Below are 24,028 nucleotides of genomic sequence, written 5' to 3'. Positions count from 1 at the left end.
TCCTCACTGGAGTTAGTCAGGAAAAAAAGCACTTTCCTTAGCATTTAATCTCCTTAAATGCTACTTTAACATGCTTTAATTAAAATACATTCCTTAATCAAAGTGAATGAATTGGAATAAACAAATCAGGATTGACACTGGTGGCATGATTTAAACTATGTAGAGTAATCAAACCTTACTGAAAATTAATAGGGCAAAGGCAGAAACAAACACAAGAAAGTTCATTGTCTAGGAAACCAGATATGTCTGAATAAGAGATGTGTACTGTGGTGCTCCCAAAAGAGTAGATGAAAAGGGTTTCAGTGTGTGCAAGAAAAAGGACAGAAGCTATAGCTTTTCAAAGTCTAATGCTTAAATTTGTCATCATCCATCAGTTTGAGTCACTCCTGTTACAAGACTGGAGTTAAGTATTTCCAGTAGACTGAAGTATTGCTAGAGTCTGTTGATAGACATTTTCATAAAAGAGTACCTTGCTGATACATGAGATTAAACAATCTGAGAAAGGCGTTTGCGCTTATCAGATGTTCACATCTGTATCTGTAATTCAAGCTGTGGTGGAGAACGTTTTTGTTGTGGTTTTGTTTTTTTTTTTAAGAGAATCGATCCAAATTCACCAACAAAAAAAAAGCAGAAATTAAGTGTGGTTGGAAATAAGACCGTGAACTGAAGTAAAAGGAGAAAAAAAACTAACAAGGTCATCTCAGGGTCAAAGTGAAGTTTGCCAGTGGGGCCCTCCTTGTCACTTGTTAAAATCAGAGTAATCCCAGTGTAAGAAGCTGCAGTCTGTAGAGCAGGGCATCATCTAGTATCTCAGATGAATTAATTGTTCTACCTGTGGGGATGGTGACTCTCACAGCCGGGCAGAGGGCCAGGCTGAGGGGTGCAGAGGCAGAAAATCCTCTCTGCAGTGTGGATGAAAGCAGCTTGTGTTCCTCAGCACTGCAGAGGGGACCTGGCTGCAGAAACACCTGCGTGAGCGAGACCCGCTCAGGCTCCACTGCTTTTCCATCCTGTTGCATTACTGCAGTGTGTATCCTTGTCCTTCAGGAGCTAGACAGAAAGCAACAAACTCATTTCATATAGGACAACTGTGAGACTGTCAGTGTTTTTTGTATGAGAATCAGTGACACACTGGTGAAAAGCTCCAGGTATCCCATTACTGCCCTTTCAGCCAATTTATCTTTCAGGAGTCTTTATGCTGCATAGCACAGAGCAGCAAGGATAGCAAGAGCTACTAAAACACATACTTCCATAGAAACTATGTCCTAGCTGATGATGGCAAATTGATGGCACACTCCTCATGAGTACAAAGACTAGAGCTTTGTTCCACTCAATTGAAGTGTCATAGTCCTGAACTCTGTTTCCCAAATGTGCCACTTTCCTTCTGCTTCAGAGGGGCATAAGGACATTTTCCCCCTTTTTGCAGAGTGGCAGGGGATGGGAGCCCTCCTGCCCCCCCCCCTGCCTCGAGCACCCTGTGCTGACATGGGGCAACAGTGGTTGAGTTCAGCTCTCACGGTCTGAGTTCAGAGAGCTGCAAACGGAGGGTCCCAGACCTAGTCTGCAGTAATTGTGCAGGCAACTTAACGAGCTAGAAAAAGCTTAGGGTTTGTTTGGAGCTTCTTTACTATTTCATTTTTCATTCGCTCTATTTCTTTTCCATTTTATCTTGAGTGTAAAAGGATTTGTTTGTTTGCTTTACCAAAAGTCCATTTAAGTCCTGTTCAGGTGTATTGTGGCATAGTAAGTAAATTGTGCTACTGGGAAGAAAATTAAAAGAGCTACTTGGTAAAAGAAAAATAAATCTGGCTGCACATGCACACTTGGCAGACTTGTATTTGCATAGAATATATATCCTGGAAAAAGATCTAAATTTAAAACTTTGGAGCAAGCACTTTTAGATTATTCTCATCTCTATCTGTACTCTGTAGCTTAAGCTGTCTCTGATTTATAGCAATGAAAGTTTTGGGTCAATATTGCCTTGTGACTCCATTCTTGTTATTTTCCTTTTCAATCCAAATATCTTCTGATTCTAATAAACACTAGAAGAAATGTCCAGACTTTTGAAGATATGTTTCTTATTGATAGCAATGAATCATGCTGAGATTACACACAGTCAGAACACTGAAGGTAAGACCTGAACTCCTGCATGACCAGTGAATGTTGGGTGGATGGAAGAAGCTGTATATAGTAAAATAGATGTAGTGCTGTTTAGTAACCAGGACCATCTTCTCTGCTCTCTTGATTTCATGGAGCTATGCCAGCAAAGAATTTAACCAAGATTGCTCATTATTTAATAGCTTATTATTTTCACTGGTTTTCTGTGCATATATTTAATCAAAACTGCATTAAATGCTTATAAATAAAGTATATCGCTTATATAGTTTCACTGCATACAGCACATGTATTTTTGTATAACAGTTGAATTGGTAAAACAAATCAACTTTTAGTAACAGGATAATCTTTTACAGATTTGCCTCCATTATTACACAAAGCTGTGGTTAGTATTTTTATTTTATCTCTCTACTAACATTTTATATTGTAATCTAAAAATAATAGTTTATTACATACATGTATCATTTTTTCCTTAGGAGGAAATAATAACTGGGAAGTATCTGAATGGTAATGTACAAAATTGTTCCCACTTATGCTTCCAAAAGGAATTTTAAAAGTATCTCACCATAACTTTTTATGTTCCATTTTTCATGTGTAGCCCTCCTTGATATACTTCATTTTCAGAGGTAATGTATTACTGTCACCATCTTGAATTTTGGTATTATCTTGCACTTGAGGTATGATCTGTTTCATTTCCACAGAAACTGCAACAATATGGATAGAATTAAATTGGCACATATGATTACATTGATTTTGATCTCCTGTGAGGAGTATTTCCTCTTAGCAAGGAAGAAGCTGTTTTTCATGGTAAAGCAAAAAAAAAAAAAAAAAAGAAAAAAAGGACAAAAAAACCCACCTACTACAGTTGTCAAAAGTTTTTATGATTAACTTTGTTCACATGCTCCAGAATGACTTCTTATGAAAATTAGGGTTCCAGCTTCCTGTCCATCTTCCACTTTCAGTCCTGCTCCATCCCCCACCCATCCCACTTCTTCTAGATCCTGGCAACTTTTGAATTATTTGCTAATCTAGTTTAAATTTGAAAGAGCAATATAAGTCTCAAGGTCGATCCAACTCCTACATGTTCTGAGAAAAAACAGTGGCTGTGTGAAGACAGTGAAATTACTGACCCTGCTGAGGGAGAGGCAGCAGACACGAGTCACTGTACTTTTTTTGTACAAGCAGATGAGAACAGGCAGAATGGGGTGCCAGGAAGCACACCTATAGCTCCAGACTAACCCCAGCACAGTTGTCTCATGCTTGGAGATGGTATTAATGGGAATATGTGATTATTATGGGTGGTTATGGAGTTAGATTAAAAAAACCGATAACTTATTAATTCCATTCCTCGTTGAACCACACATTAACAGATCTGCTCTTAGTCTTGTTAGGCCAAAAAGCTGGATACTCATGGTGTTAGTAACAGTTTGTTTTTCTTATTCTTGTTTTGTCTTGTAATCTGCTATTTTACATGTTTTATTCTTCTACTGGCATTTTTGGTCCTGTTTTCTACAGTTCTGATGTCTGGACAGCAGATATACTTACAAAAGTCATGGCATATTTTCATGCCCAGGAAGTTTCACTGACTCTTAGCAGCCTACAGGTTTGTGCCATTTAAAATGAATGAAAATTCTTACTTTAAAAGGAATTTAAAAAGCAGCCTATCTTTATATTCAAAACTAGGTTTTTAATAATAGGGGTAACTAACAGATCTACAGTGTAGGAGATGAGCAGTAAATAGGAATAACTTTTTTGTGTCATCTTTTTCCCGAACATTGCACTAGAATGCAAGGCAGAAATAGTAAGGGTGTTTTTTTGCTTTTTGCTTCTCCTCTGATGGAAAGCAAAAAATAGGAGTTTTGAGACTCAGTGATTGTTCCTAAATTGAGTGTATACACACCAGTATGCTTATTTCTGCCAGACTTTGACCATGGCTGTAGTTTGCACTGCTTCTGATGGAATGAGAGTCTCCAGGGTATCCTACAAAATGCATCCACCTTTTAAAGCTCCTCTGAACTGTTTTTTCCTATGTCACTTCCACAGTGACAATTTGCCAATGTTATTGTTCTCTATCCCTGGTCATTTTGATTAGTTATTAGCAGGTTGAAGTGGAGCTGTTCCATGCTAATCAAAATCTGAACTCTCCTTCTCCCTACACACACAGCCATGCAGCTCCACAGCACTCAAACCTTTCCCAAGCTCCATTTCACTGTCACAGCTCATCCAAACCTACAGGAGGCTGACACTGATTAAATTGATTAACACTTTAAGGCCTGGATCCCCTACACAAGAGGAACCTGACTGTGTTAATTATTTGCTGGTGGCAACGTGAGCTAAGCAAAGACAGCAAAGAACAGCTTCAACTCAAATTCCAAGCCAATTCTGGCACAGTTCTGTCAGGAATTAGAAGGAATTTTACTCCATTCTGGTGTTAATGAGCCTTAGAGTGCTTTCTGTTCCAATGTTCCAATCCTCAGATTTTCAAACCAGGCACAAGATTGCTAACTGGTTATGCAGTTTGATGTGAGAGATTTTTGCCTTATGACCTGGTACAGAATTTTCCTCCCGACTAATTGCACGTTTCCTTCCTATTTTTAAGTTAAATTATATGCACACAGTACCTGATTTTTCTGAGCTCTTTAAAAGGTTCATTTTCACAGTTCTGCTGTGAGAGAAAAGCATTATTACTCTTATTTTATGAAGTGAGAAACTGAGGCATTTTTTGTTTTGTTTTGCTGGAGAGGACTCACATAGGAAGCCAAGAATAGGATTTTAAATTTATTGTCTTTCAAATTTACATTTAGGTGATTTTTGTTTACAGTTTGTGTTGAGTATACTGATTCTAGTCATTGACAACACAGAGAATATGGGAGCTAAGCACTTTTACCCCTCCTTAAGGAGAGATTTTCAGGGAGTATAACATGCCCCCAATGCAATGGTTTGAGTTTTATGTCTGTTACATATATTTTCCTTTACTTCAGATATCCATACAAAATTACCTGAAGAACCTTTTATACCAGCCTAGGCAACTACTGTCTGAATTTCAACAGCTTGATCAGCAGCAGTTCCAAACTGCAATGAAGTATCTCTTCAACAGCAGAAAGGACCATCTTGTAAGTCACTTTGCACTTGTGAAAAATAAAAGCTGCTGTCAACAGTTTAGACAAATAGGAAAGGGCCAGACTTGGGGGTGTCTTAGTGCATGTCATGCAATTACTTAGCTGGCTTGGGTTGTATTCCAGGAGCCCCTTGTCTTAGGTTGGATTTATTTCATTTAATTCTTCTTGCCTAAAAGTTTGGTGACAAGGCAGTTTTCTGGATTTGCTCTGTAATCAGTGGAGAGAAACACATCTCCAGAGAATTATTTACCTTCCCATGCAAATACCTAAGGTAGGTAGGACCAGTTGTTCTCAGGGAGTATCTACTTCTCTCGAGTGCTTAGAAAGAGAGCCAAGATGACTAAAGAAAGTTAAATTAGTTATCTTGTTAATTAGTTATGGGACCGTGTAAGCAAATTGTTAGGCAATTTGGAGGGGAGGCTGCATAACATCATTTGCTTGCCTCTGTGGTGTGTTCTCTGTGTCACCTATCTTAAAAGTCTCTCTCAAAGTCAGTGAGTGCTGCAGAGAGGGTCTCCACTGCAGGGGTGGGATCACAGCCTGAGGTATGAGAACACTTGGCACCTTCCCTGCCAGGACAAAGGGCCTCCAGCATGGGTATCTCTGAGGGGTGGAGATTAATCTGGGAGAAAGGAAGAGCATTTCCCAGAGCCATGAGGTGACTGCCCAGAACAAACACTGTATAATCCACTGTTCAAACAATGGTGGTGCAGCTCCTGCTGCCAAAGCACACAGGACAGGTGTGCATAACACACTGGGAGCCAGAGCAGTGGAGCAGAAGCCCTTTCAATAAACTGTAAATTTTGTCTTCTCAAACACCACACCCAGTTCTTCTAGGACTGATAAAACTGCATGAACAAATCACCAGGCCTGGGACTATCAGCTCTGAACAGGCTACCCTGGACATGTTGGCACTTTAGATGAAGCAACCTAATAATCCACTCCTAAGCAGGGTGACTTTATTGCCTGTCCTTATTCCCTATATGCTGTTGCCCCATTTTCTGGAAGGGATTTTTGGGTGCAAGAAATACTGCATGGGGAAGGTCTGTTCTAGAGGTGTCTGCATATTAAATTATGTATGAAATAATACCCTTTCAATTCCAATATCCTTTCATTTTTCAAGCAACTAATTATTTCATGAAAGCACACAATATAGCTTCAGCAGCCATTTGGATTATTTTTTCTGGTTTTCATTTTGATTTTGTCAAAAGATTCAAGCTGGTCTCTGTCCAATGCCAGAAAGGAATTAGCTGAAGTAATGCAACCAGAAGTATTTTGCAGCTATTTTTCATGAGAGCAGCACCATATGTTTTTGTAGAGTGCTTTCTGTCAGACCTTGAAATGAACAATACATTGAATTAGTCAGAGAGGCATTCTTTTAATTCTTTGTTGCTTGCAGGAAATGGGAAGTATTGTCTTTGACTGGGATAAGACTAGAGAGAGAATTTTTCAAAGCCCAGGGGTAAACAGGACCTTGTTCCTTGTAACACTGGATAAATGCTTTCTGGCTCTGAGTGCTTTGGACTGTGTGGATATCCTAAGCCAGGTTTTGCGTATGTCAGCAGTGAACTATCTCCAACCTGAGGTCGTTGAGAGCCTCCCAAACATTCTGCAGGAGGATGCTTTCAGAAACTTGTAAGTCATTTATTTTCCAGACACAACTAATAGTGTGTAGTATTTGCTGACTATATATACTTTTAAAAAGAGGTTACTATGTAGTCTCAGCCTATTTTCCAGATACAGCTTTCTGCTTATGTGTTACTGTTTCTAAAGACATTTGTCCACATGTGCTATTTAAATAATAATTTAGGAAAAGTTAACTTATTGGTGAATTAACATGCCCTTGTATCACTTAGATCAACAGTATTCAAAGACCTCTATGACAAAACCTCAGCAAATACACAGAGAGCTCTGTATGGCTGGATGAAGCAGATTCTACAAAAATCCTACAATATGAGTGGTATGTTATGTACAAAGTATTTTCTTCTTGCTTATCCTAAGAGGAAAAACTGTCAGCAAAAGGCCTGCCCATTGTATTGAATTGTTTCCCAAATTTAACACAGGTCTGTTTAAGAGTAGCTGTCTTGAATACCTTTGCTCCAGAATACAGTAAAGATAATGGATTGTTATTCATGGCAAATAGTTCTCCAAAGATGCTCTTCTTCAGTACAAAGCTATACACAAAGTCTCTGTACTGGTCCTTTTTCTAAGAGTTAAAGAGCATACAGTTGTCAGGTGCTCTGCACAAGTGTGTTGTTCACTTCTGACCTATTCAGACTAGAAAAATAGATCTGTCTCAGAAAACATTGGCCAATGCACTGTTAAAAAATGCAAAAGAAATGCAGGATGTTGTGAAAGTTCTACTGCACGTGGCACTGACTGGTTCAGAAAAGGGACAAGATAAAAACAAAATTAATTCATCCTGGTTTTATGCATTTTACCACATCTGTTTGCCTTGTTAAGGTGTCTTAAGCAGATGTGCCACAGCTGGGACAGTGCAGAACAACCTCCACGAGGGGGGCTGTAAAGCAAGAGCAGCGATGACACATGAGAGCTGGTGCTTAGGTTTCACTGTACATCTCAGTGGTGCTATTGTGAGAGCACTGTAGATTTTTAGATGTCTGTTTTCTTCCTCTTTTCCTGGAAATTCAAGGCAAGATGCCTGCTTCCTTCAGTGGAGAAAGTATGGCTCCTGGGACTTCTGCCAGTTCAAAATATATGAGTAACCCATTGCGTTGTAGAGAGGAAGTTCACGATGCTGCTGAGAGGTGGTGTTACTGACAGTGCTTTACTGGGGAAGCAAAAATGCAGAACTTGTCTGATGATTCTCTGCAGCCCTGGGAAAATCCCTAAGCATCAGACATCTTGGGTTGTGTGTCTAACATCAGTAAAACCTCAGTTTGTAAAAGATCACCCAGCTCAGGAGGGACTGTGAATTACCACGCCTCTCTTCTGTCCTGGTTGCTGCTTCAAATGAAGGCAGGGCAGATACGGTGAATGGACTTCTGATGTGGGTCTGGGTGTGCACTGAGTACCAGCCAGTTCTGGTTGTATGAGCTGCAGAACCCATCAGCCCTGAGCAGGCACAACTGCACTGCTACCAACATCCAAGTAAAGCTCACTCAAGTATATCTGTACACCATGAGTCGCAACATGGAATGCAGGACAACAGAGGAGTCCTGCAGTACTCTGATTTATTCACTCAGTATGTGGGTAGCACTGGGACTACCTGGGAAAGGGATCAGCCCTCTTGCAGAAGCAGCAGCTTCCTCACTGAAACTCAGCAGAAAGGAGACACAAAAGAAGCCTCATATTTGTGGTGCTTACAGGGCCACCTCCCAAGCATTTCTGATGGTTCTGGTGACAGAGAGCTCATCACTGTGTCTCCATTGTACCTGCAGAAATGCAGAGGGCTTTTTTGTCCCCATGGTGTCAGGCAGTCCCTGCAGCTGGATCACTGGATGAGCAGGAGATGACATGTGGCTTGTATACCTTAAGAGCCAAATCTTTCACAAAATGTCTTTGCCATTCAGCCAATTCTTACATGTTTTGTATTAAAAACACTGAGGTATTCAGAGATGAGGCATGGTGGTAGCCCTTGCAAAAATGGGAGGTTGTAACTTTTGATTTTGTACCTTATTTTAAAATGACAAAAAACCTTTTGGGGATCACAGCTACCGTGGTTGTTAACTGCAAGTCTGTTCTGCTAAAGGCCACAGTCAACATCCATAAATTGTGCTAGTTTTTTTATAACTTTTCTATCATATCTTTCAACTCTTTTAATATTCCTGGTAATGGAAGGTAATATCACTTCAAAAAACAGAGGCCTAACACACAGGTCTGCTGGGAGCATCATCTTGTCTCAGTTAGATCTGTATTTTTAAAAAAATCATTTGCTAAGTGAAGTTCTTCAGTGTCTGATATTTATAGGCTGTTTTTTCCAGGTACTAAAAACTGCAAAATGCACTGATGATTTCATTTTACCAGAGTTGTGAGTATCAACACTGCTAAGGAATGTATCCAGAAGTATCACATATTGAGCCATTCAAATTATAACTAATGGAGAAAACTGTGTCTCTGTGGCTCATAGTACCCACTTAGTCCATAAATACTTTTTTTCTCAGGGATATTAGCATCTTGATTTCATTTTCACTCCTTGGGAGGATGACATATATCTATAATATCCATGATAATGACATTTTTTAACAGTTACATGGTATTTTGTATTTTTTCCCAACCTATTTCCATGAATGCTTTTTCATTTTCTTCATTATTGCTATTGCATGTTGCTGAAATGAGTTGTATAATCAATAATAATATATAACCTGTATAAAGTGTTACAAAGTATCATGCATTCCCAGTGTTCTTAAATAATACATTTTAATAGAAAAACTGTATTTTAATAGTGCTATACCATATTTAATACTATTGGTTTAATTTTTCCTGTCCCGTAGTTTATCCATTATCTGTTTCACCAACATAAAACAATCATTTTCATATGAGAAAATTTGAGACACTTGAATAGCTATTTCATTTTCCTTAAAAAATGTATGGGCTCATACAAATGTGGTGCTAAAATCTAGTGAATGGAGGAACCTCTTGCTGCTGAGGATGTTTCTGATTTGCAGATTTATTTATTTTTTTTTAATTAGTTACCAATAACAATATACTGGGTACAACATACTTGAAAAATAATTACTTTCTTAGCATTGTAATGAGTATTTATTTTGTACAAAACAGAGTTCAATGAATCCACTGTGTGGGTCAGTGCAGACATTTTGTGGATTTTGGGAAGGTACATGGTCCATCTCCCCTTAGAAGAAATTCTGAAAATTAGTCTCAATGAAGTAAGTATAAAACGTGGTTAAATATGTCATTGTCAAGTGATGTCAGCTACAAACAGATTGAACACCATGTAAACTTATGCATGAAAAATAAGTTTGTATCTTTTAATTACTTAGATATAAAGTGATTCCAAATCCATTGTCAACCAAATAGTCTTCTCTTTTTGGAATTTGAAAGTGCTTGTCATTAATATGTAATGTCTCTGGATCAGACTTACGTGGCTTGTACCAAAGGCAGGGACCAATGACAGAAGACTCTCAAATTGTTTGACAGAGAATCGATCACTCAGCTTTGCTTTCAAAAATACAGTATCATCCAAATCTGTCTCCTTTCTTTCTCTAAAACATGGATGAAGTCAATTAATTTAGAATTTCAGACATATTTTGTTTGGTGTAATTGTTTCATAAACCTGACACGTGATTTTGTTTGTACTGGTCAGATAAAACTATTCATTAGCTACGACAATGCAACAAAGCAGTTGGACACAGTGTATGATATCACACCAGAGCTTGCACAAGCTTTCCTGGAAAGAATAAACTCATCAGGATTTGATATGAGAAACACATCAACTATCTACAGGCAAGACTGTTTTCCTTTCTTTATGGCTGCACAGGGAGAGAACGATTAAGTAGGGAGAAAAGAGAAACACACTAAGTAGCTGATGAAATTGTTGGTGTGGCATAGCTCTTTCCTTCCAGCTGAAATCCAGTCCTGGTTAGCAACAGTGAAGAATTGGTACTTTATTAATTCTTGGAGGTGTGCCTAACTAGATGAGGCTTTGTCTCCTACTCCACAGTGAGGAGGTGTCTGTAGACCACAGCAGTTTCTGGGGAATCCAAAGTTCCATCGCTCTGGGCAGTACAGCTGTAAAATAAATTGGGATCGAGGGACCTGAGTTGACTTGGCTGTTTGAATCACGGAAGATGAAGGTGTTTTGTGGAAATCATGTTAGGATTGAAGGAGGAACCCTTAGCTTATGCCAGCCAGGACTGCAAGCAGTCTTCATTTGGCATGGGTGTCAAGAGAGGTCACACAGAGGTGTAAAGCCTGTCCTGCTGTCCCCTTCACGTCCTGCAGGGCAGAGATGAGCCATATTTAAAGGCTGTGAAATTAGCACTGAACTTATTTTAACAATAATAAAAAACAAAATTAACTGCTCTTACTCATAAATACGCAGTGGGTATGAGCTACCTGTGAGAAAGTGCTGTTCTCCACATTTGCATTTACACTGTCATGTAAGTGGATGTATTTAGTCCCAAGATACCACTGTCTGAAGTTATTTGTAGTCTCCCTGGGGATACCTTGGAGTTTTAAACTAATGGAGAATATGCTTTATGGCTTCAGAGCTCCTGTCATTATTGTAATGGAACTCACTGACTTCCATGAAGTATTGCTGATTGTTGGAGATGAGGGAGAATTGTGCCCACTCTCTAAATTTCAATGTCAGTAATCTTAAAAATTGTTTTACCTCTTATGAGAAGTGCTGCGTTCTTAGAGATGAGAGAAATGTCATGCTCTGTAATCCTTAATATATTCAATTTTTACAACACATTTTATATTACTCATTTTAACCATACTGATGATTTAAATGCACTTTTAAGAAGTAGTATTATTCGTTGCTGCTAATCCCAAAGGAGATGGAGAGCTCTTGGCTATGCCACGGTGCATCAGAAGGTAATTATTTGTTACAAAAATGCAATTGAAGATGTTTCTTTGATTTGTATGTTAGCTTGATGATGTCCCATGAATTCAGATGGGCTGTTGGAGCAGTATTTTGTATTATTGCTGAACAGGTTGTTGTTGTTGAGGGACTAGAGGAACTAAAAGCTAAGCTTTTCTGCATTGCAGAATTTTACTGAGTTGGTGATAGTGCCGCAACATTGTCTGCTGTTGATTAAGATCACATCTAGATGTTATTGCCTAGACTCTGCCCATGCCTGCCTCAAGGCATTACTAAAGAGTCTTTAGCAGGAGGGCTAGGCTTTGTCCTGTGTAAATTACGAAAGCAAAGGCTGGTTGTTTACAGTGACAGGGAGATTGGTTCAGGCTTCCTACAAATGAATTCATCACCATCACTATGAAATTTAAAGTCCAGAGATGCTAAACTCAGACCTCCTTTGCAGAACTGCAGGTAATGGCAGCAAATAAGCACAAGGCCTGAGGCAAGTGCTTACCCTTGGTGGTATGACTAGTTCTCTCCAACAGCTATGGTTGTGGTTGCTCTTTGCAGAGGCTGATGGAAATGCTGACTTTAATATTACAGGATGGGTACTGTGGAGGAGAATGAGCTCCACATCTGACTCACAACAGTGCCTTGCACACTGCTGTGCTGGCACAACCAAGGCAGTGGGCTTCAGCACATGTTCTCCTAGCCAGTGTTGAATTGGACAGGTCTCTATCCATCAGCCAGTCATATGTTTGATGTGAAATACAGCAGGCTTTGTTTAAACCTGAAATGACAGACTATATAATGTCCTAGCTGCTGCTCTGAATTGTGTTGCCTGTGAAATCCAAGCAGGGTTTAGAGTACAAAACATCCAATCAATCCAGATTGAATCAGCAAGCCACTTCTAGAGACTTATTTATCCCTCTGTCCTTTTCAAAACACAAATTATACTGCAAATTCTGCTAAGGGCAGTGGAGTAATTATGTGGGAGAATCCAGCCACAGACAAACAGAACAGGGAAAGGTAAATTTTTGAAAGCACAGGTGATCTGGGCAGAATTCAGCTGAATACAGAGAACAGTGAATGTGTCTCAGACTCCAACTTCAGGCCATGTGGAGTTTTAAAGATTGCAGTTTAAGGCACTAGTGACAGACAAATGACTCAAGTTTTGAGCACAAGTAGAGCATACCATACTATATTTCAATTTCCTGAGAATTACATCTTTTATATCAGAATTTAGCTAATGTATTTTCTTTTCTATAGGCTAGGTTTATTGGTTTGCTTTTATGATGACATGGAAAAGATGGATGCTGATGTGGCCCGGGCTTTACTTCATCAAATGATTAAGTGCAATCAACTGAGAGGTTTCCAGGCTGAGGTTCAGAAGGTGGGTACAATGCTTCTTCTTGCCTAACCTAATCCTGAAAACAGAGGAAGATGGACTCCTGTCTTGAATTTGGACAGAAAAGAGTAAAAAATGGCTGAGGTCTAAGAAATTAGGAGATACAGTTCTCACTCATATAATGCAAAGAATAAAAGCCTATTTTGGGGGAGGGTTTCACAGTGCTCATTCTTTTCTTGCTCTGTTTCCTCGTGTTCCATATTCCTTTGACAACTGTGGTTCTATTTTTCAACTTTTATAAAGTGTGTAGTCACTAAATGTTTGCCAGTGCCCATGCCAGAAACTCCAGTTAAAGTTTTGGGTGATAATGGGAGTGGGTTCTTGGTAGATTTTTATTTCCCACTTGCTTTTTTAATTTACTTTAGCTTAAATATCAACTCCTGAACATTGCCACGCACAACCAGACGTTGAATGATATCCTTGGATCTCTGTCAGATGCTGTGGTTGGACTGACTTCAAGTCAGCTGGAATCCTTGTCACCTGAAGCAGTGCATAATGCTATTGCAACATTAAACCAAGTCTCTGGGTGGGCAAGAAGCCAAGTTATGATTTTATCCAGTAAATACCTCTCCTATGAAAAGGTACCTCTGATAACATCTTTACCTTCTATTTTTAAAACTGAACTGGCTTTTTCTCGATGACTAGATTTTGAAAAGTTTAGTACAAGACTTCTTTTTAGTATTGTTAGTGGTCTCAAAATTCTGTTTAAGTAAAAAATATCCAAGACTGTACCTCCTAAAGTAACTCTCTAATTACAGAAAGAGTATTTGGCAGTTGTCAGTATTTTTTGTTGTCTGTCACTATTTTGTCTGTATTACTGCCCTAAGCAGAATTTGCATGATCAGAGATCCCAGACTTTATATACTGTAATGGAAGGAATCAGAGTCCCCTATGGAGTTTCAAAAAAAGGAGCATCTGAGAAAACTGTGTCATTTGTTCCCTGGACAGTCTTGTCTGAACTGAAAGAAATCTGAGGAAAGCACATCCCATTGCAAGAAATGTATTAAATATTCAACAGTAATATTTTTTATTTCTTAAATAACTTTGCCTTTTAAATATATCTGCTGTTCATGAGTTGGAAAACTCTCTTTGTGCTGTTTTCTCTGCAGGTTTTATCATTTTACAATGTTAGTCAAATGGGTGCATTGGTGACTGGCATTAGCACCTGGTCATTCTACAGCATGAACCCAAAGGAGCTTTCTCAGATTATTCGAGGCACAACATCCCAATACTTGTCTGACCTGTTGCCTGCACAGCAGCAAGGGATCCTCAGGAAGGTGATTATAAACTCCAGTGTGTAGCAGCTTCTCTCTGCACAAGAGCACAATAACCAAATATGCAGAATGTGATTTAAAATGTTGTCACTTAAATGTGTGTCCTAGCTCAGTGGTTGGTATTCCCAGTGTTTTTCTCTGAACACCAAGTATATTTTGAAGCCTGTCTCTTGCTTAGTCCTGTGGTATTTTTAATACTGACATCTTTTTCCTTTATCCTCTTTAAGAGTAATATTACACAGAATAAAAGAAGGGCAAATCCTGTAAATCTAAGCATCAGTTCTGAAAAGCCATGTATTTATCTGTTCCTCTTTTTAGATAGCTGCATCTGGAGATTTTTCTGCATCAGTCAAAGAAATACAAGGAGCTTTTTTTAAAGAAATATCTCTTTCTGATTTATGGAAGCAGACTGGATATAACTCCTCCATGATGAAAGAAAAAGAACTGAGGAGAAGCCAGGTAAAAATTATTATGCAGTTCCTGTTCTGCTGCAATTTAGTATGATGGGATAATAGGAAAAGTGTTGTAGTATATGTATGTGCAAGGAACATAGGTAAAAGGATGGAACTGCCCCAAATATATCTTGACATAAACAACCAGAGGTCACTTAGAGCCTAGGCAGCATTATGAGATTATGTTACAGAAAGAGAAGCATTAATACGCTGAGTTTAAAGTCTTCAAGACTGTGTGACATAAATTTTATCTTTCCATTATTGTATACTAGACATTTTCATGTATAATCAGCCCTTCACCCCTTTACCTTTTCTCCAGAGGTCCCTTAAGACCTAATTTATTATATGGTTGTGTGCCATGCACATGTTCAACATGATCCCATAGCACCAGTCAGTGATGTCTTGTGAAGAAGAAAATCAGATCTGGATGCCAAACCTGTTGGTTGGCCAAACTGGACCATGGAGATGCCTTTCGAGTATATAAGAGTGTTAAATGTAAAAAACCTTGCACTACTTATTTTATCTTGCAAATGAATTAGCTAAGGTTAACTTTAAATATGGTGGATTTTATTTCAGGCTTTGTATCTGTATGAATTACTGTCTAAGAAAAACTCTCCTGTTGACCTTCTCAGGTATGGATAGTAGTCTCTCTTGAAACAGGGTTCAAGTCTAGTTTTGTGATGAGGGTGACTTGGAAGTAAACATAAACACTATGTGGTTGTTTTGTACTATCTTACATTTATTCAGTCCTTGGTACCACAGGATAATTCACCTTCCTCATTAGAAAGGGTCTCCAAATCCCAAAATTGGGATCAAAGCATTGCAGAGGTTTTGGTATTTAAAGGCTCAGTAATATTTTTTCAATTTGGTTACATTTTTACTTTCAATACCCTTTCAATTACAAGAAATAGAAAAGAGAGATGGCCAAGAAACTATCATAGGATATGGTTGTGGAGACTAAGGACTAGATCTTGCTTAAATATTAAGATTGGACTTTGCTTTTCTTACCAGCACGGGACAGCTCGTGAAAGGAGTAACATGTCAACTCATTGAAAGCATGGACACAGACTTTTTTTTAAGCAATTTTAAGTTCTTTGAAAACAATCTTCATCTGCTTTCTCCATATCAGGTAAAACCAAAAAAAGGCTTTGTGTACATAAACACACCACCCAATATCCAAACTGTTGGTAAATTATAATTTCTTAATTCTATTTTCATTTTATTTTCAAAATCCTGTATGTGGGAACTTGTCTGTTAACATATTTAATTTAAGTCTTTTATGTGTGAATTTCTCTGTTAGCCTGCTTCATTTTGACAATTTCATCTGTCACTTACAAATGGCAAGACATTTCTAACTTACTAATTCATGTACAATCTGTATAAACAGAGGTTTTGAAAATATACAAATACTCTCATGCATCCAAATACAGGATGCTTCAACTCTGATGTCTACAAGAAGAAAACTAAATTACTTGTAAAAAGCCAGAGAGAAGTGCTCTCTGAAGATAATACTCAGTTTTATGTATACTAATGTGTAAGCTGTAATATAAAAAATGTATTTTCATTCTTCCTGAAAAGTACCAAATGTTTAAAATCTTACACTGTTCTTACTTGTAGGTGAATTGTTTGGCTTGGAAGTTTTGGGAAGTCTCCAATGCATCTATACCTCCCTTCCTCTTGTTAGTGCTTCCGTAAGTTATGTCCTGCTACATCTGAAGTTCCTTCATTCACAGCAGCACGTTCAGAGTTGTCCCTCTGAGCACTTTTTTAATAACCTTTTCTGTCCTAGGAAGAGATTGTTAAAACAAACTATTCAAGGAAATGTTAATTTATAAAACGCAGTCACTGACTGTAGCCAAAATCTGTGTCAGGTGAAAGTTGGTCACATCTGATGTCTTTTAATATGGTCCATTTTTGTCACAACTACATCCTTGAAATAGCCCCCCTTGAAGCACTCCCTGCAGTGACTGAACCAGAGTGCAGGGATGTGGCAACAATCAAAAAGCTTGTGATGTTGCTGCTGATACTGTTGCTGCTGTCTGCTAAATAAAGGGGTTAATTCATTGGGTTTTCTTGAGCATATTTGTCTAGAATCACTAACTTAAATGTAGTTTGTGCTGGATCTTTTTCTTTGCTTTTTTTTATTTATTTATTTTTCCAACCTAGGTTGTGAGCCTTGCTCATTTGTTTTGTGGGTTTTTTTGAGTGAACATAAAAGACAAAGCTGTTGGGTACTGCCCAAGCACATGGCTCTGTATAGTTGGAAACATTTCAGTGTATTTAAAGACATTCTTGTAAGTTACCAAAACTTTGCAGTATGTAAGTGGCCAAGTATTATTCCATGACAGCTTTTTTCTTCAGACAAAAAATAAAATTGTACCTTGGCTTGTACAACTTGTTAATTCCCCTTTTTCTTTATTTCTTTCTTCCCACATGTTAAAGGGGTAAAAGAGAGTAAGAACTATTCTTTTCCTGAAATACTTTTAATTGAAAAAAAAAAAGTAAGAAAGGGATTCTGTTGGAAAAAAAAAAGCATTGCTGTATTTTAAAATAATAGCAAAAATACTGTAATACAAGGCTTTCTACAAACTGCAGCACCAAGTTACCTAGCCAACAATTGGCTGTTGCTTGTTCAGGGCCATCAGAAGTTGCTGGTGCCCCTGGTTACAAACCCTGGCACTGCTGGGGGTTTTGGCTGTTTGCAAAGGCTGCCTCTGACTCTGTGTGGAGAGGAGCATCCTGTTGTTTAACTTGGCAGGCCTTCTTGGACTTTGATAGGAAGGAAGCCTACTCTAAGATTACTTCTTGTCCTTCACCCACAACTGCCTCTTCATTCATTTATCAGAGAATTATTCCTAATAAAAAGAAGAAAGGGGAAAAGTTTCTGAACTGTAGACAGTCCTGCTTTGTAAGAGCACTTTCATCCACTTGCAGCTATTTATAACCTGTAGCGAATTTTTGAACTGAGGTTCATGTGCTGATGAACTTGAAGAAGATGTAAGTTAAAGGAAGGTCTGGATTAACTGCAACTTTTCTGGCCTAGCTGGTTTACAATTTTTAAGGTCCAAACTTGTTGCTGAATTTTTCTGTCATCCAAGATCTTATGGGTGTGGTTATAGGTGTGTGAAGGTCAGGTTTACATTCTGAGACCATTCGAATTTTTCTGCAGGGTTGAGTACCTGGAGTATGTTTCTGGCCCTTTGTGTGTCCCTTTCATTGCAAGTCTGGGGAAGACTGAACTGGGCCTTTTGAATCCAAGCCTTCACAAACAGAATATTGTCCTGCAAAAGGTACAGGAGTGCTTGGTAAGTATGGCTAGGAGAGGTCAGCATTGAAGGGGCAGCTGCAAAAAAAGTAATCTGTAATTAGCCACTGAGAATTCCAAACTAAGAGTGGTTGATGAGTTTTCTCTCCCTTTATTGTCATGTTCTCTCCTGTCTACATGCACGCCCTCATGGTCCCTTCTGTACAGAGAGCAACCTGAGATGTAGGTTCCTGCTCAGTGTTTGTGCAGTGAGACCATGGCTGATGGACTCTGGGAGCCCAAAAAGCGATAGCACAGCATCATGGTTTCTTCATCATCACAAGCAAGAGCAGCTTAGTCTACCACCTAGCTCAGAGAAGCTCCTAGTGCCAAGGCCCCAGGCAACCTTCTGTAAGTGACTTGCTTTGAGCAGGCTGGGTTGACCAGATAACCTCCAAAGGTTCCTTCCAAACTCAGCCATTCTGGGGTTCTATTTGCACATCTGTATTTTTATGGGTTTTTTTGGTGTACTGTCTTGATTGTATTGTTCTTTACCTAAGAAAACCCTTTATTTATGGCTTTCTTAACAATGTGCCTTGACTCCATGCACATTACAAGGTGTTCTCATGAAATGTCATTGCTGACCACAGCCAGCTGTCCAGGACAGCCTGGAGATGACCCATTTGCATCTGGAGCTGTTCCCCCTTGCTCCAAGCAGCACTAGCTCTGTAGAGCTGCACATGGCACAGGAAGCTCCATGGAAGAGGTGGTGTTACCAGGAGGATTTTGTGACTTCTGCTCACTGTCACCAGTTTTTAGGGGAAACTGTTTCTTTGGTGTACCTGTGAATATCCATGTCCTTATACATACTAACCAGCCCTATAATCCCTGGTGTTGTGGCAGCTTCTGAGAAATCCCTGAGAGGGTTGTGACAGCAAGATCTTGTGACCCCTTTGCCATGAGGGGTCACATAAGGATCCTCCTGCTAGACAGAAGTGTATCACCTCTGCAGGTGTTGGGTATGGACATTGTGGCAGGAGATTTAGCTTTAATTAATTTTTATGTGTGCTTCAATAAGCACTTGTCGGAGTGTTCATTGTATTCTTTATCCCATATTGAAGATTAAGTTGCCAGTGCAAACTGTTGTGTCTTTGTTCCTTGAAGGGTCACAGAGCTGAAATGTGTTGTGATGCAGTTGAGTGACACCGGGCAAAAGCCGAGCTTAGCTCTGCCAACGAGGTAAATGCTTCTTGTTTCAGAATGGGTCCATTGCTGATGAATATGATGTTGACCTCCTTGGAAATCTAATCTGCCACTTACCTCCAGCCTTGCTACATGGCAGAATGTCCCTGAGGGCCATGGCAACAGCCCTTCATCAATTCAAACTCTGCCGACAGCTCAGCCACGAGCAGAAGACTGAAATTAAACACAAACTCCTCGAGTTATATGGGTAAGGTATTAGATACACCACCTTGCTTATGCTGAGGGCTGAGTCATGCAAATACCAACCCTTTGCTCTGCCCAGAACTGCAATGAGAACAACACAAAGCAGCTTCTGTCACTGGCTGAGCTTGGGGTCTCTGTCCTCCAGACATTTCTGTTCTTGTGTGTAATATGGTAGCTGTAGAACAAAATACAACCCCAGGGACACACTGCATGACTTAAGTCCCAGAGGAAAAGGAGATGAAGGGTAATACTTGAGAAGGGGCAGGCAGGCAGAATGTGGCATGATAAAGGATGTTACAGGTGAAGAATGGTGCAGGAATGCAAAGAATGGGAAAATGGAAGTGGGATACTCAGAGTGCTGGTGTGAGAAGTGAAATAAAGAGGACTGCAAGCACCTGTGACAATGGGAGAGAACTAGAGAAGAAGAGGGATATAAACTTCAACCAAGAGAAGCAACAAAGCAGACAGTGTGTTAGATGTCATTAGTTACTCAGATTAGGAGGCTGATTTGAACCACACTGCTGTATCAGTCATGCAAAAAACAAAGCCATCCTCCATCTGGCAAGACTGTCCTGTTCCTCTCTTACACTGTCTCATAAATGTATCTTGCATTTGAAAATGGAGACCACATCCATAGTTTCTAATAATCCCTTCAGCCCCAAAGTCTGTCACTTGATCTGCCTAATTATTTTAATTCCTCATTCAGCTACTTTCTAGTTGATAGCATTTTTCTGATCATGGAATAGCTGTATTTCCCACCAGATGCAATCCCTGCATTAATCTTGATACAAATTCATTTTATCAAATCATGACACATGATAAGGAATACTTTATTGTATCAAAAATATGGTAAATTTCCTTTAAAAAAAAATTCTTACTTCTTGCTCAAAGAATGTAGTGCTAAGAATGCTGGGACTATGGAAGGAAGATCCATTATTTGAAGGCTTTCTGAATAGATTGAATATATATCTGAATATATTGAGAATTCCACTAATGCCCTATGAATCAGAGATGAGAAAATGCAATCTGATGTTCATAAGCATGAATCATCCCATTGACAGGAGTATCTGTGTGTCCTATATGATAAAGTATAAGAAAAACTCTGAAGTTTTAATATAATTTTGATTGCAAGCATTCTTCATTAATGTAATTTTCCAAAATATCTCTTCAGCTCCCCAAGCAACTGGACAGCTGAAACAACATTAGATGTTGGACCATTCATAGCTCTGTTGTCAAAAGGGGAATTAAATATCCTTGCTGAAAAGGTATGTTTTTATTATCATTTTTAAATTTGTAAAAGCTAGTGTTAGAATTTGGATTTGTGAGTGTCATAATACATTCTTAAGTTCTGTAACCTGAATGCTAAGCTAGGTAAATCATTCTTTTGGCACAGTACCATGTGCTAGTGTTTCACACATCAAAACTTCTGATATTTCTTCTATAAAGTGATGATAGTACAAACAATTATTTGCATGTATATAATGATAATTCTGTATTATCTTGTAGGGAAGAAAAATGCTGCATTTATAGTGACACAGGCTCAAACATTTTTAGTACTTTACACCTTGCAGTGTTGTTTCCTCCAACAATAAAACTTATGTTTCTTATCCTGTTAATAATGGGATCATACTGATCAAGTTAGCATTTACTCATGTGGCCCTTTGCCCTAGGGCCACTGTGGCACACATAACAGTAACTGATAGCCTCAGCATTGCACTTTGGAATTTCTTTGCCCTCTTTAGTTCTTATAATTTTTATGTGTTAGGAGTAAACTAGAGTGGAATGAGGAATTCCTTCTTCAGCAGAAATATGTGAGCACAGTCAGCAGCTTTTCCACAGGAGATAGTGCTTATAATTGACCAAATAGAATAGAACCCTTGACTGAAAGGAAGGTGTCTAACAGGGAGCAGGAGAGAGGTCAAAAAACCCTAAAAAAATGTGAACAGGTTGAAGTTATTTCTCATTGTTTGATTGGGTCCCTATCTTCAATTCTTGTACTTACCTGGCAAATTTAAGACAAACACAATAAAGTTATTTTCTGTACTGCACAATTTAAAATGGTGGAACTCATTGCTACAGGAGGGTCTGGACACAGGCTCCAATCAGGCAGTGCTCAGGTGTTGCCAGAGCTGGAAGGGCATATACCAAAGGGAGAATCGCTCAGAATTTGCTTTGTTTCTAATTTTTTCTCGGACTTACGCTATTTACCTTTCAGTAGCAGCCGATTTATTCTCCTCCTCTGAAACATCTGCACAAATAGGAAGGAGGCTGAGCTGTTACTAACCCCTACTTTGCTGAGATCTGCACAAGTCTTCCTCTGCAAATTGATTTATTTTAAAAGGGAGAAAGAAATCTTAATTTTTTTTTTTTGTTCTTTCCCTTTGAAGTTCCCCAATATCATTTTACAAATAGCAAAGATGACTGGACCAATTTCTTCAGCCGAAGAGCTTCTCTCAACAGTATTTGAATCTGTCTCCAATGCCACTGCCAACATCGAATCATCTCTCACCAGACCTGGTCAGTATTTCACCTGGTACCTGTACAAAGTGCTAGATTTACAGTAGTGCCATTTTAGGCTGTGATGGTGGAGTTCAAACAGACTTTTCTGTTTCACTTTGTCATCAAATGCATTCTGAGAAGCTGGACAATAAAAAATAAAGCCCTGAGTACCCTAAGAGGTTCAGACTTCTAGCAAAAATAGTGAGTCTTCATTCAGCTGCCTGGAGTTGTCTGATGCATTGACCAATGGCTGAAACACCTCATTTCATTACAGGATTACATGGTTAAACATTTCCTGGGGAATGTTCCTGAGTGCACAGAAGAAAAAGATGAATTATTTTAATTAGGGGGCTTTATTTTTACTTGTTTTGTTTATTTTTACTTTCCTTTGTTAAATCCTTCAATTAAACATCTGGGAAGGTGACAAGTTACTGTTGTGCCAAAAGATTGGACGTGGTTAATCCTTTGCCAGACATGAGCACATGTTGACTCGGCTATTCTTAAATCTGACCACTCTCTAAAAAAGCAGAATTCAACTGCTGGAAGAGCAAGATATTAGTCTTTCTGTATGCATGAAGTTCACTCTTCCCTGAACAAATAAGATAATCATAAATCATGTTTCTTTAGACACAGGGCTGAAGGTTCAGCATCAGGCATTTCAGTATGTTTGTGTCCTTATGTGCATTTTTAGGCCTCTGAATCACAAGAACGTGAATCCCAAAGTCTTCTCTGATCAGACCAGTTCATGTCCAGTGCAGTTGCAGAGCTGTCTCATTTGCATTGTAAGACCAGTATAAACCTCCCAGAGGAGATGGAGTCTCTGGAGACATTCCCAACCTGTCTGCAGGTGCTCCTGTGTGATCTACTGTAGGTGATCCTGCTCTAGCAGGGGGGTTGGACTAGGTGATCTTCAGAGGTCCCTTCCAACTCCTAATATTCTGTGATTCAGTGTGTAAATTTTTCTCCATGAGGACAGTAAACATTGGAATAGTCTCCCAAGGGAAGTGGAAGATTCCCCCACATTGGACAGTTTTAAGTCTCAGCCTGACAGGGTGCTGAGCCATCTCATATAAACTATAGTAGCACCTAGAAAGGGTGGACCAGATGATCCCTCAGGTCCTTTCTGACCTGGCATTCTATGATTCTGTGTTCTTCATCAAACTAAATGTGATTATACAGCAAAAGGAAGAGTGAAGTAGCATCAGAAGCAAAGCCAGAAATCTAATTAGTATTTCCCTCTGTAATCACACCAATGTTTCTGGTGCGTTACAAATAAGAAAATCAGTGCTTTTTCCAAGAACACAACATACAAGGTTTTCATGGCCTGAGGAAGGGAACTGCATTGTGTCTGGAAGGGTAGCATTTACATGATAAAAGCTGACCTTGTGCAGCAGGGGAAAGTGAAACAATGCAGCTTCACAAGAGGGCGGTGTGAAGGGAGGGAGGAATATCAGCTGGTACACTGGAAGCTGAGCAACATTTTCGTTTGCTCAACAGATTCTGTCTTTCAGTGTTCTAACCACTACTGCAGCTTCCTTTGATGCAAATAAATCCCTCCTCTGCCTCCTTTCAAAATACAAATCTACTTTGTACATCCTTGCTTTATTTATCTGGGGGAGCTTAGATCAGGCACAGCATCTGTGAAATTCTTGCTTTTTACTGGTTATGACCATATCTGAAGACATGTAGGGAATACTTGGTTTAGATAATTATTTAATAAGGTTTTCCTACATAAGTGACAGGAGAGAGAGCAGTAAGCAACCACATTAGGATTCCAGTTTCTGCTTTACATCAATATTAGAGGTGTTGCATTTCAGGAAATATATATATATAAGATCAGGATTTGTTAAAATGCACAGTGGAAACTGTCTCATTTGATCATGCATAGGGCCAGAACCTGAGCATAAATGATATTTTTAAGTGGAGTTTGTCTGTCCAAACAGTTCTTTAGTAAGTGAACAGCCCT

The 24,028-nt window shown here is 39.1% G+C and overlaps 1 protein-coding gene across 4 annotated transcripts in view; it reads left to right on the top strand.

Annotated features, from left to right (window-relative positions):
* Positions 1 to 24,028, top strand: part of OTOA (otoancorin) — a 39,547-nt gene that overhangs the window by 1,625 nt on the left and 13,894 nt on the right. For 3 of the 4 annotated variants that reach the window (XM_051632134.1, XM_051632133.1, XM_051632135.1), the window contains exons 2-22: positions 2,047 to 2,130; positions 2,472 to 2,500; positions 2,592 to 2,622; positions 2,714 to 2,741; positions 3,631 to 3,718; positions 5,097 to 5,228; positions 6,634 to 6,869; positions 7,091 to 7,194; positions 9,975 to 10,081; positions 10,519 to 10,658; positions 13,009 to 13,132; positions 13,513 to 13,728; positions 14,257 to 14,424; positions 14,740 to 14,880; positions 15,450 to 15,505; positions 15,885 to 16,002; positions 16,491 to 16,564; positions 18,043 to 18,178; positions 19,377 to 19,567; positions 20,735 to 20,828; positions 21,951 to 22,080. In XM_051632134.1, the coding sequence (XP_051488094.1) occupies positions 2,047 to 2,130; positions 2,472 to 2,500; positions 2,592 to 2,622; positions 2,714 to 2,741; positions 3,631 to 3,718; positions 5,097 to 5,228; positions 6,634 to 6,869; positions 7,091 to 7,194; positions 9,975 to 10,081; positions 10,519 to 10,658; positions 13,009 to 13,132; positions 13,513 to 13,728; positions 14,257 to 14,424; positions 14,740 to 14,880; positions 15,450 to 15,505; positions 15,885 to 16,002; positions 16,491 to 16,564; positions 18,043 to 18,178; positions 19,377 to 19,567; positions 20,735 to 20,828; positions 21,951 to 22,080 (2,427 nt within the window). Of the gene's footprint in view, positions 1 to 2,046; positions 2,131 to 2,471; positions 2,501 to 2,591; positions 2,623 to 2,713; positions 2,742 to 3,630; positions 3,719 to 5,096; positions 5,229 to 6,633; positions 6,870 to 7,090; positions 7,195 to 9,974; positions 10,082 to 10,518; positions 10,659 to 13,008; positions 13,133 to 13,512; positions 13,729 to 14,256; positions 14,425 to 14,739; positions 14,881 to 15,449; positions 15,506 to 15,884; positions 16,003 to 16,490; positions 16,565 to 18,042; positions 18,179 to 19,376; positions 19,568 to 20,734; positions 20,829 to 21,950; positions 22,081 to 24,028 lie in introns of those variants that run through there. The other variant, XM_051632136.1, reaches the window with a different exon arrangement.

This window comes from Apus apus, chromosome 14 (genome assembly GCF_020740795.1).
Source record: "Apus apus isolate bApuApu2 chromosome 14, bApuApu2.pri.cur, whole genome shotgun sequence".
NCBI lineage: Eukaryota > Metazoa > Chordata > Aves > Apodiformes > Apodidae > Apus > Apus apus.
The sequence above is the reverse complement of the archived record's forward strand: the minus strand, read 5'-3'. Positions and strand labels throughout refer to the sequence as shown.